Here is a 14,111-nt window from a genome sequence, read left to right on the forward strand (position 1 = left end):
CCCCACCCCACGCAGTAACAGCAGTGTGTACCATCCCCTCCCTCCCCCACACCCCCTCAGTAACAGCAGTGTGTACCATCCCCTCCCTCCCCCCTCAGTAACAGCAGCGTGTACCATCCCCTCCCTCCCCCCACCCCACCCCAGTAACAGCAGTGTGTACCGTCCCCTCAGTAACAGCAGTGTGTACCATCCCCTCCCTCCCCCCACCCCCCCTCAGTAACAGCAGTGTGTACCATCCCCTCCCTCCCCCCACCCCCCCCTCAGTAACAGCAGTGTGTACCATCCCCTCCCTCCCCCCACCCTCCCTCAGTAACAGCAGTGTGTACCATCCCCTCCCTCCCCCCACCCCCCCTCAGTAACAGCAGTGTGTACCAGCTACAAGATGCTCACCAAAGACCCTCAGGCAGCACCTTCCAAACCCACGCCCCCTTCCATCGGGAAGGACAAGGGGCGACGGACACATGGGAACACCACCCCTCCCCCTCTGCATGTTCCCCTCCGAGCCCCTCCCCATCCCGTTTGGATATGTATCTCCCATTCCTTCAGTGGGGGTGAGAATCCTGGAAATCCCCCTCTCAGGAACATTGTGGGTCTCCCTCCTGCAGGTAGAATGCAGTGATTCAAGATGGCAGCTCACCCCCCCACCCTCTCAAGGTTGCCGGGGGGGGGGGGGGCAACTAGGGACGGGGGTCATGACCTCTTTCCTGAATTGAACCCAATAATGACCTAGCTGCTGTCTGCTCTGAGAAGGCTCAGTGGACCTGAGACCCTCACTTTTGATTCCTGCCTCCACAGACGCTGCCAGAACCTGCCGAGTTTTTCCAGCAACCCCTGTTCCTTCACAGCGCCCGCGGTTCTCTCGCGCCCCAACAATAAACGCGGGGCCCAGCTACCCCCCCAACGAACGAACACAACGCCTCCCTGTCCTCAACACCCAGCTCAGAGGGCGAGCAGGGAGACGGGATCTGGAGGAGGTCATTCGGATAAAGGCGAGACCAGAAGACATCAGGAGGGTGGGGCAAGGCCATTCGGCCCATCGAGTCCTCTCCACCGTTCAATCAAGGCTGATGGGCGTTTCAACTCCACTTACCCGCACTCTCCCCTTCATTCCTTGCGAGATTAAGAATCTATCAATCTCGGCCTTGAAGATATTTAGTGTCCCGGCCTCCACTGCACTCTGCGGCAATGAATTCCACAGGCCCACCACCCTCTGGCTGAAGAAATGTCTCCGCATTTCTGTTCTGAATTGACCTCCTCTAATTCTAAGGCAGTGCCCACGGATCCTAGTCTCCTCGCTTAACAGAAACAACTTCCCAGCATCCACCCTTTCTAAATCATGCATGATCTTGTAAATTTCTATTAGATCTCCCCTCAATCTTGTAAACTCTCATGAATACAATCCCAGGATCCTCAGCCGTTCCTCGTATGTTCGGCCGACCATTCCAGGGAGCATCCGTGTGAGTCTCCGCTGGGCACGCTCCTGTGCCAGCATGTCCGTCCTGAGGTGTGGGGCAAGGCTTCAACCCCTCTCCCATTCCAGGAGCAGTCAACTTGCCACTTCTAACTGACCCTTCACCTCAACAGCTTTATTTAGGGCAGGGTTGGCAGGTGGTGGGGGATGGAGGTGATTCCTGATGTCACCCCCAGGAGTCCTGGTTTGAATTTGAAAGCAATGCCCCCCTCGCCCCCTCCCCCTTTCTGGTCCCATTACCATCGCAGTGCACGGCACCCTGCAGTGTTAATGGAGGTTTGTCTATGCTGTGAAAGCTGAGAACTGCAAGATTAGATTAGATTCCCTACAGCGTGGGAACAGGCCCAACCAGTCCACACCCACTCTCCAAAGAGTAACCCACCCAGACCCATTTCCCTCTGACTAATGCACCTAACATTGTGGGTAATTTCCCATGGCCAATTCACCCTAACCTGCACATCCCTGAGCACTGTGGGTAATTTCCCATGGCCAATCCCCCCTAACCTGCACATCCCTGAGCACTGTGGGTAATTTCCCATGGCCAATCCCCCCTAACCTGCACATCCCTGAACACTGTGGGTAATTTCCCATGGCCAATCCCCCCTAACCTGCACATCCCTGAGCACTGTGGGTAATTTCCCATGGCCAATCCCCCCTAACCTGCACATCCCTGAGCACTGTGGGTAATTTCCCATGGCCAATCCCCCCTAACCTGCACATCCCTGAGCACTGTGGGTAATTTCCCATGGCCAATCCCCCCTAACCTGCACATCCCTGAATACTGCGGGTAATTTCCCATGGCCAATCCACCCTAACCTGCACATCTTTGGACTGTGGGAGGAAACCGGAGCACCCAGAGGAAACCCACACAGACACAGGGAGAAAGTGCAAACTCCACACAGTCAGTCACCTGGGGCGGGAATCGAACCTGGGACCCTGGCGCTGTGAGGCAGCACTGAGCTGCCCTGTTGTCATAGAATCATTGAATTCCCAACAGTGTGGAAACAGACCATTCGGCCCAACAAGTCCACCCTGACCCTCCAAAGAGTATCCCACCCAGACCCATTCCTCTGCCCTCTTCCTCTACGTTTCCCCCTGACTAATGCGCCCAACCCACACATCCCTGAGCACTATGGGAAACTTAGCGTGGCCAATTCGTTGGGATTACTGAGAAAGAAAGCGAGTTAGCCAGGAAAGGCCTAAAGAGAGAGCGATGAAGAGCCAGGTGAGGACATGGCGGGTAGGATCAAGGAAAACTCTAAAGCTTTCTGTAGGTATATCAGGAATAAAACAATGACTAGAGAAAGATTCGGGCTAATCAAGGAGAGGAGTGGGAAGTTGTGTGTGGAGTCCGAGGAGAAAGGGGAAGCGCTGAATGAATATTTTTCACTCTGGAAAAAGGCGAAGTTGTTGAGGAGAATACTGAGATCCTAGACGAGATGGGATTGAAGTTCACAAGCGAGAGGTGTTGGAAATCCTGCAGTGTGTGAAAACGGATAAGTCCCCTGGGCCGGATGGGATTTATCCCAGGATTCTCTGGGAAGCCAGGGAAGAGATTGCAGAACCTTTGGCTTTGATCGTTATGTCATCATTGTCTACAGGAATAGTGCCAGAAGACTGGAGGATAGCAAATGTTGTCCCCTTGTTCAAGAAGGGGATTAGCAACAACGCTGGTAATCATAGAGCAGTGAGCCTTGTGGGTAAACGTTGGATAAGGTTATAAGAGATAGGATTTATCATCATCTAGAAAGGAATAAGCTGATTAGGGATAGTCAGCACGGTTTTGTGAAGGGCAGGTCGTGCCTCACAAACCTTATTGAGTTTTTTGACCAAGCAGGTGGATGAGGGTAAAGACATCGATGTGGTGTACATGGATTTCAATAAAGGCGTTTGATAAGGTTCCCCGTGAGAGGCCACTGCACAAAATACACAGATTGAGGGTGGTTTAGTGGTGTGGATCAGAAATTGGCTTGCCGAAAGAAGACAGAGGGTGGTGGTTGATGGGAAATGTTCACCCTGGAGCTCAGTTACTAGTGGTGTACCGCAAGGATCTGTTTTGGGTCCACTGCTGTTTGTCATTTTTATAAACGACCTGGATGTGGGCGGGTTAGTAAATTTGCAGACGACACTGAGGTCGGTGGAGTTGTGGATGGTGACGAAGGATGTTGTAGGTTACAGAGAGACATAGATAAGCTGCAGAGCTGGGCTGAGAGGTGGCAAATGGAGTTTAATGCGGACAAGTGTGAGGTGATTCACTTCGGTCAGAGTAACCAGAATGCAAAGTACTGGGCTAATGGTAGGATTCTTGGTGGTGTAGATGAGCAGAGAGATCTCGGTGTCCAGGTACACAGATCCCTGAAAGTTGCCACCCAGGTTGGCAGGGTTGTTAAGAAGTCTTATGGTGTGTTAGCTTTTATTGGCAGAGGGATTGGGATTTGGAACCATGAGGTTATGCTGCAGCTGTACAAATCCCTGGTGCGGCCGCACTTGGAGTATCGTGTCCAGTCCTGGTCACCGCGTTACAGGAAGGACGTGGAAGCTTTGGAAAGGGGGCAGAGGAGATTTACCGGGATGTTGCCTGGTTTGGAGGGAAGGTTTTATGAGGAACGGCTGAGGCTGTTTTTGTGAGAGAGAAGGAGGTTGAGAGGTGACTTAATGGAGACGTACAGAGGGTTAGAGAGGGTGGACAGGGAGAGCCTTTATCCTCAGATTGTGATGGCTTTAAATTGAGGGGTGGTAGATATAGGACGTTGTCAGAGGTAGCTTCTTCACTCAGTGAATAGTGAAGGTGTGGAACAGTAGTAGAAGACTCGCCAAATGTACAGGATTGAAATGGCCATGGGACAGAGATGTGGGTGAGAATGGAATAGTGGAGGTTCGATGGGCTTCAGGTTGGTTCCACGGGTCAGCACAACATCGAGGGGCCGAAGGGCCTGTACTGGGCTGCAACGTTCTCTATCCTAGAGGGAATCGAAGGCCTGGAAACAAACTTCCGGGAGGAAATGATAGAGCAGGGCATCAAAAGGCATCCCTGAGGTATTGGCGCTGTCTCGGGGGGGGAAGGCTTCTCTCGCCAGGGACGGGATCACGGAGAGGTTTGTGAATACCGCGGGAGAAGGGGGGTGGGGGACTGAAACCGGATTCTCCGGGAGGGATTCTGAAACAGAGTTCAGATGTGAGTAAGTGAGTCTGAAATGCAGATAAAATAGGAGCAGATGTAGGCCATTCAGCCCTTTGAACCTGTTCGAACATTCAACCAGCTGATCGTCCAATCAATCCCCCCCGCTCTCGTTTCTCTCTAAACCCTTTGGTACCTCCAGCCTCAGAACGGGACCTAACTCCCTCTCCAACTACATTCAAGGATTTACGCCTCGTTTTCTCGAAGAGAACCCCCCACTTCCTCCTCAGCCCGGCCCAGCGCGGCCTGTGTCCTCAGGCTGGGCGGCCCTCCCTGGTCACGGGGAACATCCTTCCCGGGCTCTCCTCAGGGATCAGATCAGGGTGGGGCTGGGAAAGCACAGCAGGTCAGGCAGCATCCGAGGAACCGGAACATCGACGTTTCGGGCAACAGCCCTTCGTCAGGAATAGAGGCAGGAATCCTCCAGAGGTGGAGAGATAAATGGGGGAGGGGGCGGGGGAGAAGGTAGCAACGAGTACGGTAGGGGGGTGGGGGTGGGGATGGAGGTGATAGGTCAGAGGGGAAGGCACCACCCTTCCTAGGTTTCCCTCTGTCCAACCCTGGTGGAACTTTGTCGGTTGCTAAGGGACCCTTCCTCAATCCTATGGCGACCGGAGCGCTAACTGCATCAGGCTCTCGTCAGGAACCCCACCGCTCCCTGAAAGTGGCACCCCAAGAGGTGAAGGTGGCATGGAAGGCAGGTGGCATACCTGCCTTTACTGGTCAGGGCACTGACTCTACACGTGGGCAGCTCTCTGAAACTTGACTGCGGTTCCCACTTGGCGCGCAGCTCCGGTCACCGCCCTGTCGGCAGCTCCTGGTGGCTCCGGAGACCGTAGTGAAGAGGGTCTCGCTGGGACGCCGCCTGAGTCGGAGCGCACTGGCTGGAAGGAGAGGGTGGACAACCTGGGATTGCTTTCACCGGAGCGTCGGAGGCTGAGGGGAGGAGCCGCCTGGCTGGAAGTTTATAAACTGATGAGAGGCGCGGACAGGGTGGACCGTCAGAGTCTCTCTCCCGGGACGGGAATGGTCAAGACCCTCAGGCCAAATCCACGGTCACCTCCATCGGGAATACCGCCCCCTGCAGGCTCCCCAGCTCCTCCCTGAGCCACTCCGCATCCCAACTTTGGGAATATCTCGCCGACCCTTCGGTGTGGCTGGGCCAGATTCCTGGGATTCCCTCCCTCAGGGACAACATTGTGGGTCTAACCCAGAGCAGCCATTCAAGATGGCGGCCATTCAAGATGGCGGCTCTCGCCCCATCTTCCCAAGATGGGAGGGGGGGGGTGGCAACTAGGGACGGGGTAACCAACGCTGGGCCCAGCCAGAGATGCTCATGTCCCACAAGTGAATAAAATCAAAACAATTAGGGGGCAGAGGTTTAGAGTGAGAGGGGAAATGTTTAAAGGAGATGTGTGAGGAACATTTCCTCTCACCCAGCAGAGACACGTTGCCGGGGGGAGGGAGGTCGGGGGTAGAAGCAGATACTATAGCAACATTTCAGAGGATTTACACAGACCCTGAACAGCAGGGATATAGATCGTATGCCGGCTTTTTACCTCCGGGTGCTCCGGTTTCCTCCCACGATCCAAGGATGAGCAGGTCAGGGTGATCTGGCCGCGCTAACTTCCCCAGAATGCTCAGTGTCGGGGGGGCAAGGGTGGGTGACCCTGCGGAGGGTCGGTGTGGCCTGGTTTGGGCCTGTTTCCACAGGGCCGGGGATCTAACCAGATTCCAGGGCTGCCCTCTCACCCTGTACGAACACGGAGAGGCAGCCCATCTCCTGGTCCTGCCTCCTCTCACTGGGAAGGACGCCATGACACACCGAGCTGCCCGCGCCGTGCACCCATTCAGGTGCCTGGTGAACGAGGGGACACCCAGGCGGCACTGCGGTCCCTGCACCGCCCTCTTCCTGGGTCTATACTCAGCGGAGTTTCACCGGACGAGGGGGAGAGCTACCAGACATTGACGGAATATTACCCGGCCTGGACAGAGAGGGGTGTGAGAAGATGTTTCCATTGGGAGGAGGGATTAGGGCACAGTCTCAGAGTGAAGGGAGAGATTTCCTCAGCTAGAGAGTGGGCAATGTTTGGAATAGAAAGCTGGGGAGGCCTGGTCACTGAGGATATTTAACACTGAGATAGACAGGCTCTGAACTGTAACGGGGATCCAGGGTTACGAGAGAGTGTGGGGGAATGGGGTTGAAAAACTGATCGGCCATGATGGAACAGGAGAGCAGCCAAGATGGGCTGAATGGCCTACTTTTAGCTCCTATGCCTGATGGTCTTCCCAACTAGACTTGCCCCTTGTGCTCCCAAAGTGGCTAACCTCACGTTTACCCACATTATCCTTGGGGGCCGTGCACGTTCCCAGTCACGCGGCCTGTCCCAGTCACAGGGTAACATGTCCGCCCAGCTCACCCTCCCAGCCAGCTTACTGCTGTCCCCACACTCAGAGAGACCGCACGTACCTCCTTCAGAGTTATCATGAGCGGGCACAGGGTAAACAACAGGGGAAACCCCCAACTACTTAATCAAAAGGAGGCCATTCAGTCCCTCTCATCCAATCAGTGGGATAGTATTACCCAGCGGACAGCAGCACAGACAGACAGAGGTAGAGAGAGGAAGCCCGGAAACGAGGCAAGAACAGTACAGACCAGGCAGCGTCAGTAACACGGTGACCCGGGGCCGTGTGAGGGAGGGACAGGCCTGTCGCTGAGACCAGGCAGCGTCAGTAACACGGTGACCCGGGGCCGTGTGAGGGAGGGACAGGCCTGTCGCTGAGACCAGGCAGCGTCAGTAACACGGTGACCCGGGGCCGTGTGAGGGAGGGACAGGCCTGTCGCTGAGACCAGGCAGCGTCAGTAACACGGTGACCCAGGGCCGTGTGAGGGAGGGACGGGCCTGTCGCTGAGACCAGGCAGCGTCAGTAACACGGTGACCCGGGGCCGTGTGAGGGAGGGACGGGCCTGTCGCTGAGACCAGGCAGCGTCAGTAACACGGTGACCCGGGGCCGTGTGAGGGAGGGACAGGCCTGTCGCTGAGACCAGGCAGCGTCAGTAACACGGTGACCCAGGGCCGTGTGAGGGAGGGACAGGCCTGTCGCTGAGACCAGGCAGCGTCAGTAACACGGTGACCCGGGGCCGTGTGAGGGAGGGACGGGCCTGTCGCTGAGACCAGGCAGCGTCAGTAACACGGTGACCCGGGGCCGTGTGAGGGAGGGACGGGCCTGTCGCTGAGACCAGGCAGCGTCAGTAACACGGTGACCCAGGGCCGTGTGAGGGAGGGACGGGCCTGTCGCTGAGACCAGGCAGCGTCAGTAACACGGTGACCCGGGGCCGTGTGAGGGAGGGACAGGCCTGTCGCTGAGACCAGGCAGCGTCAGTAACACGGTGACCCGGGGCCGTGTGAGGGAGGGACAGGCCTGTCGCTGAGACCAGGCAGCGTCAGTAACACGGTGACCCGGGGCCGTGTGTCAGTAACACGGTGACCCGGGGCCGTGTGAGGGAGGGACAGGCCTGTCGCTGAGACCAGGCAGCGTCAGTAACACGGTGACCCGGGGCCGTGTGAGGGAGGGACGGGCCTGTCGCTGAGACCAGGCAGCGTCAGTAACACGGTGACCCGGGGCCGTGTGAGGGAGGGACAGGCCTGTCGCTGAGACCAGGCAGCGTCAGTAACACGGTGACCCGGGGCCGTGTGAGGGAGGGACGGGCCTGTCGCTGAGACCAGGCAGCGTCAGTAACACGGTGACCCGGGGCCGTGTGAGGGAGGGACAGGCCTGTCGCTGAGACCAGGCAGCGTCAGTAACACGGTGACCCGGGGCCGTGTGAGGGAGGGACAGGCCTGTCGCTGAGACCAGGCAGCGTCAGTAACACGGTGACCCGGGGCCGTGTGAGGGAGGGACAGGCCTGTCGCTGAGACCAGGCAGCGTCAGTAACACGGTGACCCGGGGCCGTGTGAGGGAGGGACGGGCCTGTCGCTGAGACCAGGCAGCGTCAGTAACACGGTGACCCGGGGCCGTGTGAGGGAGGGACAGGCCTGTCGCTGAGACCAGGCAGCGTCAGTAACACGGTGACCCAGGGCCGTGTGAGGGAGGGACAGGCCTGTCGCTGAGACCAGGCAGCGTCAGTAACACGGTGACCCGGGGCCGTGTGAGGGAGGGACGGGCCTGTCGCTGAGACCAGGCAGCGTCAGTAACACGGTGACCCGGGGCCATGTGAGGGAGGGACAGGCCTGTCACTGAGACCAGGCAGCGTCAGTAACACGGTGACCCGGGGCCGTGTGAGGGAGGGACAGGCCTGTCGCTGAGACCAGGCAGCGTCAGTAACACGGTGACCCGGGGCCGTGTGAGGGAGGGACAGGCCTGTCGCTGAGACCAGGCAGCGTCAGTAACACGGTGACCCGGGGCCGTGTGAGGGAGGGACAGGCCTGTCGCTGAGACCAGGCAGCGTCAGTAACACGGTGACCCGGGGCCGTGTGAGGGAGGGACAGGCCTGTCGCTGAGACCAGGCAGCGTCAGTAACACGGTGACCCGGGGCCGTGTGAGGGAGGGACGGGCCTGTCGCTGAGACCAGGCAGCGTCAGTAACACGGTGACCCGGGGCCGTGTGTCAGTAACACGGTGACCCGGGGCCGTGTGAGGGAGGGACAGGCCTGTCGCTGAGACCAGGCAGCGTCAGTAACACGGTGACCCGGGGCCGTGTGAGGGAGGGACAGGCCTGTCGCTGAGACCAGGCAGCGTCAGTAACACGGTGACCCGGGGCCGTGTGAGGGAGGGACGGGCCTGTCGCTGAGACCAGGCAGCGTCAGTAACACGGTGACCCGGGGCCGTGTGAGGGAGGGACGGGCCTGTCGCTGAGACCAGGCAGCGTCAGTAACACGGTGACCCGGGGCCGTGTGAGGGAGGGACGGGCCTGTCGCTGAGACCAGGCAGCGTCAGTAACACGGTGACCCGGGGCCGTGTGAGGGAGGGACAGGCCTGTCACTGAGACCAGGCAGCGTCAGTAACACGGTGACCCGGGGCCGTGTGAGGGAGGGACGGGAATGTCTCGAGGGTAGAACCACTTACCGTGCAGCGAGGAAGAGCACACAGCTGACAGCCAGGTAGCCAAGTAACATGAACAGCCAGACCGCGGGAGAGAATGGGTCCAGGAACGAGAAGTAGCCGGGCTTTCGTCCCTGAGAGAGGCAACGACAGAGGGAGGGAGAGGAGAGGGAGGCCGAGGGGAAAGGGAGGGACACAGTGGGGAGAGAGGGAGAGAGGGAGGGAGGGAGGGAGAGGAGAGAAATGGGAGACGGGGGAGATGGGAGAGGGAGGGAAGAGAGGAAGAGGGAGGGGGAGAGGGAGATGGGAGAGGGAGAGAGGATAGAGAGGGAGATAAAAGAGGGAGTTAAAAGGGGAGAAGAGAGGAAGGAGATAGAGAGAGAGAGGGAGAGGAGGAAGATGGAGAGAGAGGAGGGAGAGAGAGAGAGGAGGGAACAAGAGAGAGAGAGAGAAGGGAGATGGACAGAGAGATGAGGAAGGTGGAGAGAGAGAGGAGGGGCAGAGAGACAGAGAGGAGGTGGGGAAAGACAGAGAGAAGGAGGGGGAGAGAAAGAGAGAGAGAGGGGGGAGGCGAGAGAGAGACATTGGGGAAGGAGAGCCAGGTGAAGGAAGAAGGAGCATGGGGGGGGGAGAGATGGTCATGGGAGAAGGGGAGGGAGAATCAGCCCCGAGAGGGGCAGGGAAGGAGGGGAGACAGAGGGGAGGCAGAGGCAGCGGGGGGAGAGAGAGTGTCAGCAGGTCGAGGGGAGAGGAAGGAGGGGAGATAGATAGACAGAGGAACGAGGGAGGTTATGTCAGTGAAAGAGGAGAGAATGGGGGAATGAGGAAGGACAGAGGGAGAGAGAGAGAGAGAGAATAGGGACAACATGAGGCAGGGGAAAACAAAGATGAGGTCAGGGGTCAGGGGTCAGGGGAAAGAGGTCAGGGAGAGACAGGGACAAGATAACACAGAGAGAACATATCAGAAAACAAAACTCATTCGGCGACAGGAAGAGCAAAGAAACATGCAGAGGGATCCAGCGGGAAAACGGACCGGAAACTGGGACCATCGGAGAGAGAGAGAGGGAATGGGGGGTCATTAGAGAGAGAGAGGGAATGGGGTGTCATTAGAGAGAGAGAGGGAATGGGGTGACATTAGAGAGAGAGAGAGGGAATGGGGTGACATTAGAGAGAGAGAGGGAATGGGGTGTCATTAGAGAGAGAGAGGGAATGGGGTGACATTAGAGAGAGAGAGAGAGGGAATGGGGTGACATTAGAGAGAGAGAGAGAGGGAATGGGGTGTCATTAGAAAGAGAGAGAGGGAATGGGGTGTCATTAGAGAGAGAGAGGGAATGGGGTGACATTAGAGAGAGAGAGGGAATGGGGTGTCATTAGAGAGAGAGAGGGAATGGGGTGACATTAGAGAGAGAGAGAGAGGGAATGGGGTGACATTAGAGAGAGAGAGAGAGGGAATGGGGTGTCATTAGAAAGAGAGAGAGGGAATGGGGTGTCATTAGAGAGAGAGAGGGAATGGGGTGACATTAGAGAGAGAGAGGGAATGGGGTGTCATTAGAGAGAGAGAGGGAATGGGGTGACATTAGAGAGAGAGAGGGAGTGGGGTGTCATTAGAGAGAGAGGGAATGGGGTGTCATTAGAGAGAGAGAGGGAATGGGGTGTCATTAGAGAGAGAGAGGGAATGGGGTGTCATTAGAGAGAGAGAGGGAATGGGGTGTCATTGAGAGAGAGGGAATGGGGTGTCATTAGAGAGAGAGAGGGAATGGGGCGTCATTAGAGAGAGAGAGAGAGAGAGAGGGAATGGGGAGACATTAGAGAGAGAGAGGGAATGGGGTGTCATTAGAAAGAGAGAGGGAATGGGGTGTCATTAGAGAGAGAGAGGGAATGGGGTGTCATTAGAGAGAGAGAGGGAATGGGGTGTCGTTAGAGAGAGAGGGAATGGGGTGACATTAGAGAGAGAGAGGGAGTGGGGTGTCATTAGAGAGAGAGAGGGAATGGGGTGCCATTAGAGAGAGAGAGAGAGGGAATGGGGTGTCGTTAGAGAGAGAGGGAGAGAGAGAGAGAGAGAGAGGGAATGGGGTGTCATTAGAGAGAGAGAGAGGGAATGGGGTGACATTAGAGAGAGAGAGGGAATGGGGTGTCATTAGAGAGAGAGAGAGGGAATGGGGTGTCATTAGAAAGAGAGAGAGAGAGAATGGGGTGACATTAGAGAGAGAGAGAGGGAATGGGGTGTCATTAGAAAGAGAGAGAGAGGGAATGGGGTGACATTAGAGAGAGAGAGGGAATGGGGTGTCATTAGAGAGAGAGAGAGGGAATGGGGTGTCATTAGAAAGAGAGAGAGAGGGAATGGGGTGACATTAGAGAGAGAGAGGGAATGGGGTGACATTAGAGAGAGAGAGAATGGGGTGTCATTAGAGAGAGAGAGGGAATGGGGTGACATTAGAGAGAGAGAGGGAGTGGGGTGTCATTAGAGAGAGAGGGAATGGGGTGTCATTAGAGAGAGAGAGGGAATGGGGTGACATTAGAGAGAGAGAGAGGGAATGGGGTGTCATTAGAGAGAGAGAGGGAATGGGGTGTCATTAGAGAGAGAGGGAATGGGGTGTCATTAGAAAGAGAGAGGGAATGGGGTGTCATTAGAGAGAGAGAGGGAATGGGGTGTCATTGAGAGAGAGGGAATGGGGTGTCATTAGAGAGAGAGAGGGAATGGGGCGTCATTAGAGAGAGAGAGAGAGAGAGAGGGAATGGGGTGTCATTAGAGAGAGAGAGGGAATGGGGTGTCATGAGAGAGAGAGAGGGAATGGGGTGTCATTAGAGAGAGAGAGGGAATGGGGTGACATTAGAAAGAGAGAGAGAGGGAATGGGGTGACATTAGAGAGAGAGAGGGAATGGGGTGTCGTTAGAGAGAGAGGGAGAGAGAGAGAGAGAGAGGGAATGGGGTGTCATTAGAGAGAGAGAGGGAATGGGGTGACATTAGAGAGAGAGAGGGAATGGGGTGACATTAGAGAGAGAGAGGGAATGGGGTGTCGTTAGAGAGAGAGGGAGAGAGAGAGAGAGAGAGGGAATGGGGTGTCATTAGAGAGAGAGAGAGGGAATGGGGTGACATTAGAGAGAGAGAGGGAATGGGGTGACATTAGAGAGAGAGAGGGAATGGGGTGTCATTAGAAAGAGAGAGAGAGGGAATGGGGTGACATTAGAGAGAGAGAGAGGGAATGGGGTGTCATTAGAAAGAGAGAGAGAGGGAATGGGGTGACATTAGAGAGAGAGAGGGAATGGGGTGTCATTAGAGAGAGAGAGAGGGAATGGGGTGTCATTAGAGAGAGAGAGAGGGAATGGGGTGTCATTAGAAAGAGAGAGAGAGGGAATGGGGTGACATTAGAGAGAGAGAGAGAGAATGGGGTGTCATTAGAGAGAGAGAGAGGGAATGGGGTGTCATTAGAAAGAGAGAGAGAGGGAATGGGGTGACATTAGAGAGAGAGAGAGAGGGAATGGGGTGTCATTAGAAAGAGAGAGAGAGAGAATGGGGTGTCATTAGAGAGAGAGAGGGAGTGGGGTGTCATTAGAGAGAGAGAGGGAATGGGGTGTTATTAGAGAGAGAGAGGGAATGGGGTGACATTAGAGAGAGAGAGGGAATGGGGTGTCATTAGAGAGAGAGAGGGAGTGGGGTGTCATTAGAGAGAGAGAGAGAATGGGGTGTAATTAGAGAGAGAGAGGGAATGGGGCGTCATTAGAGAGAGAGAGGGAATGGGGTGTCATTAGAGAGAGAGAGGGAATGGGGTGTTATTAGAGAGAGAGGGAATGGGGTGTCATTAGAGAGAGAGAGGGAATGGGGTGTCATTAGAGAGAGAGAGGGAATGGGGTGACATTAGAGAGAGAGAGGGAATGGGGTGACATTAGAGAGAGAGGGAATGGGGTGACATTAGAGAGAGAGAGGGAGTGGGGTGTCATTAGAGAGAGAGAGGGAACAGGGTGACATTAGAGAGAGAGAGAATGGGGTGACATTAGAGAGAGAGAGAGGGAGTGGGGTGTCATTAGAGAGAGAGAGGGAATGGGGTGACATTAGAGAGAGAGAGGGAGTGGGATGTCATTAGAGAGAGAGAGGGAACAGGGTGACATTAGAGAGAGAGAGAATGGGGTGACATTAGAGAGAGAGAGGGAGTGGGGTGTCATTAGAGAGAGAGAGGGAATGGGGTGACATTAGAGAGAGAGAGAATGGGGTGACATTAGAGAGAGAGAGAATGAGGTGACATTAGAGAGAGAGAGGGAATGGGGTGTCATTAGAAAGAGAGAGAGAGGGAATGGGGTGACATTAGAGAGAGAGAGGGAATGGGGTGACATTAGAGAGAGAGAGGGAATGGGGTGTCATTAGAGAGAGAGAGAGGGAATGGGGTGTCATTAGAAAGAGAGAGAGAGGGAATGGGGTGACATT

The 14,111-nt window shown here is 56.0% G+C and overlaps 1 protein-coding gene across 1 annotated transcript in view; it reads right to left on the reverse strand.

Annotated features, from left to right (window-relative positions):
- LOC132814159 (glutamate receptor ionotropic, kainate 5-like) overlaps window positions 1-9,825 on the reverse strand; it is a gene marked incomplete at its 5' end in the record, with an annotated part of 213,189 nt that extends 203,364 nt beyond the window's left edge. The window contains one exon of the mRNA XM_060823401.1: window positions 9,716-9,825. Coding sequence (XP_060679384.1) covers window positions 9,716-9,825 — 110 coding nt within the window. The remainder of the gene's footprint in view (window positions 1-9,715) is intronic.
- Window positions 9,826-14,111: the final 4,286 nt, after the last annotated feature.

Source organism: Hemiscyllium ocellatum, unplaced genomic scaffold (genome assembly GCF_020745735.1).
Source record: "Hemiscyllium ocellatum isolate sHemOce1 unplaced genomic scaffold, sHemOce1.pat.X.cur. scaffold_701_pat_ctg1, whole genome shotgun sequence".
In the NCBI taxonomy this organism is placed as follows: Eukaryota; Metazoa; Chordata; class Chondrichthyes; order Orectolobiformes; family Hemiscylliidae; genus Hemiscyllium; species Hemiscyllium ocellatum.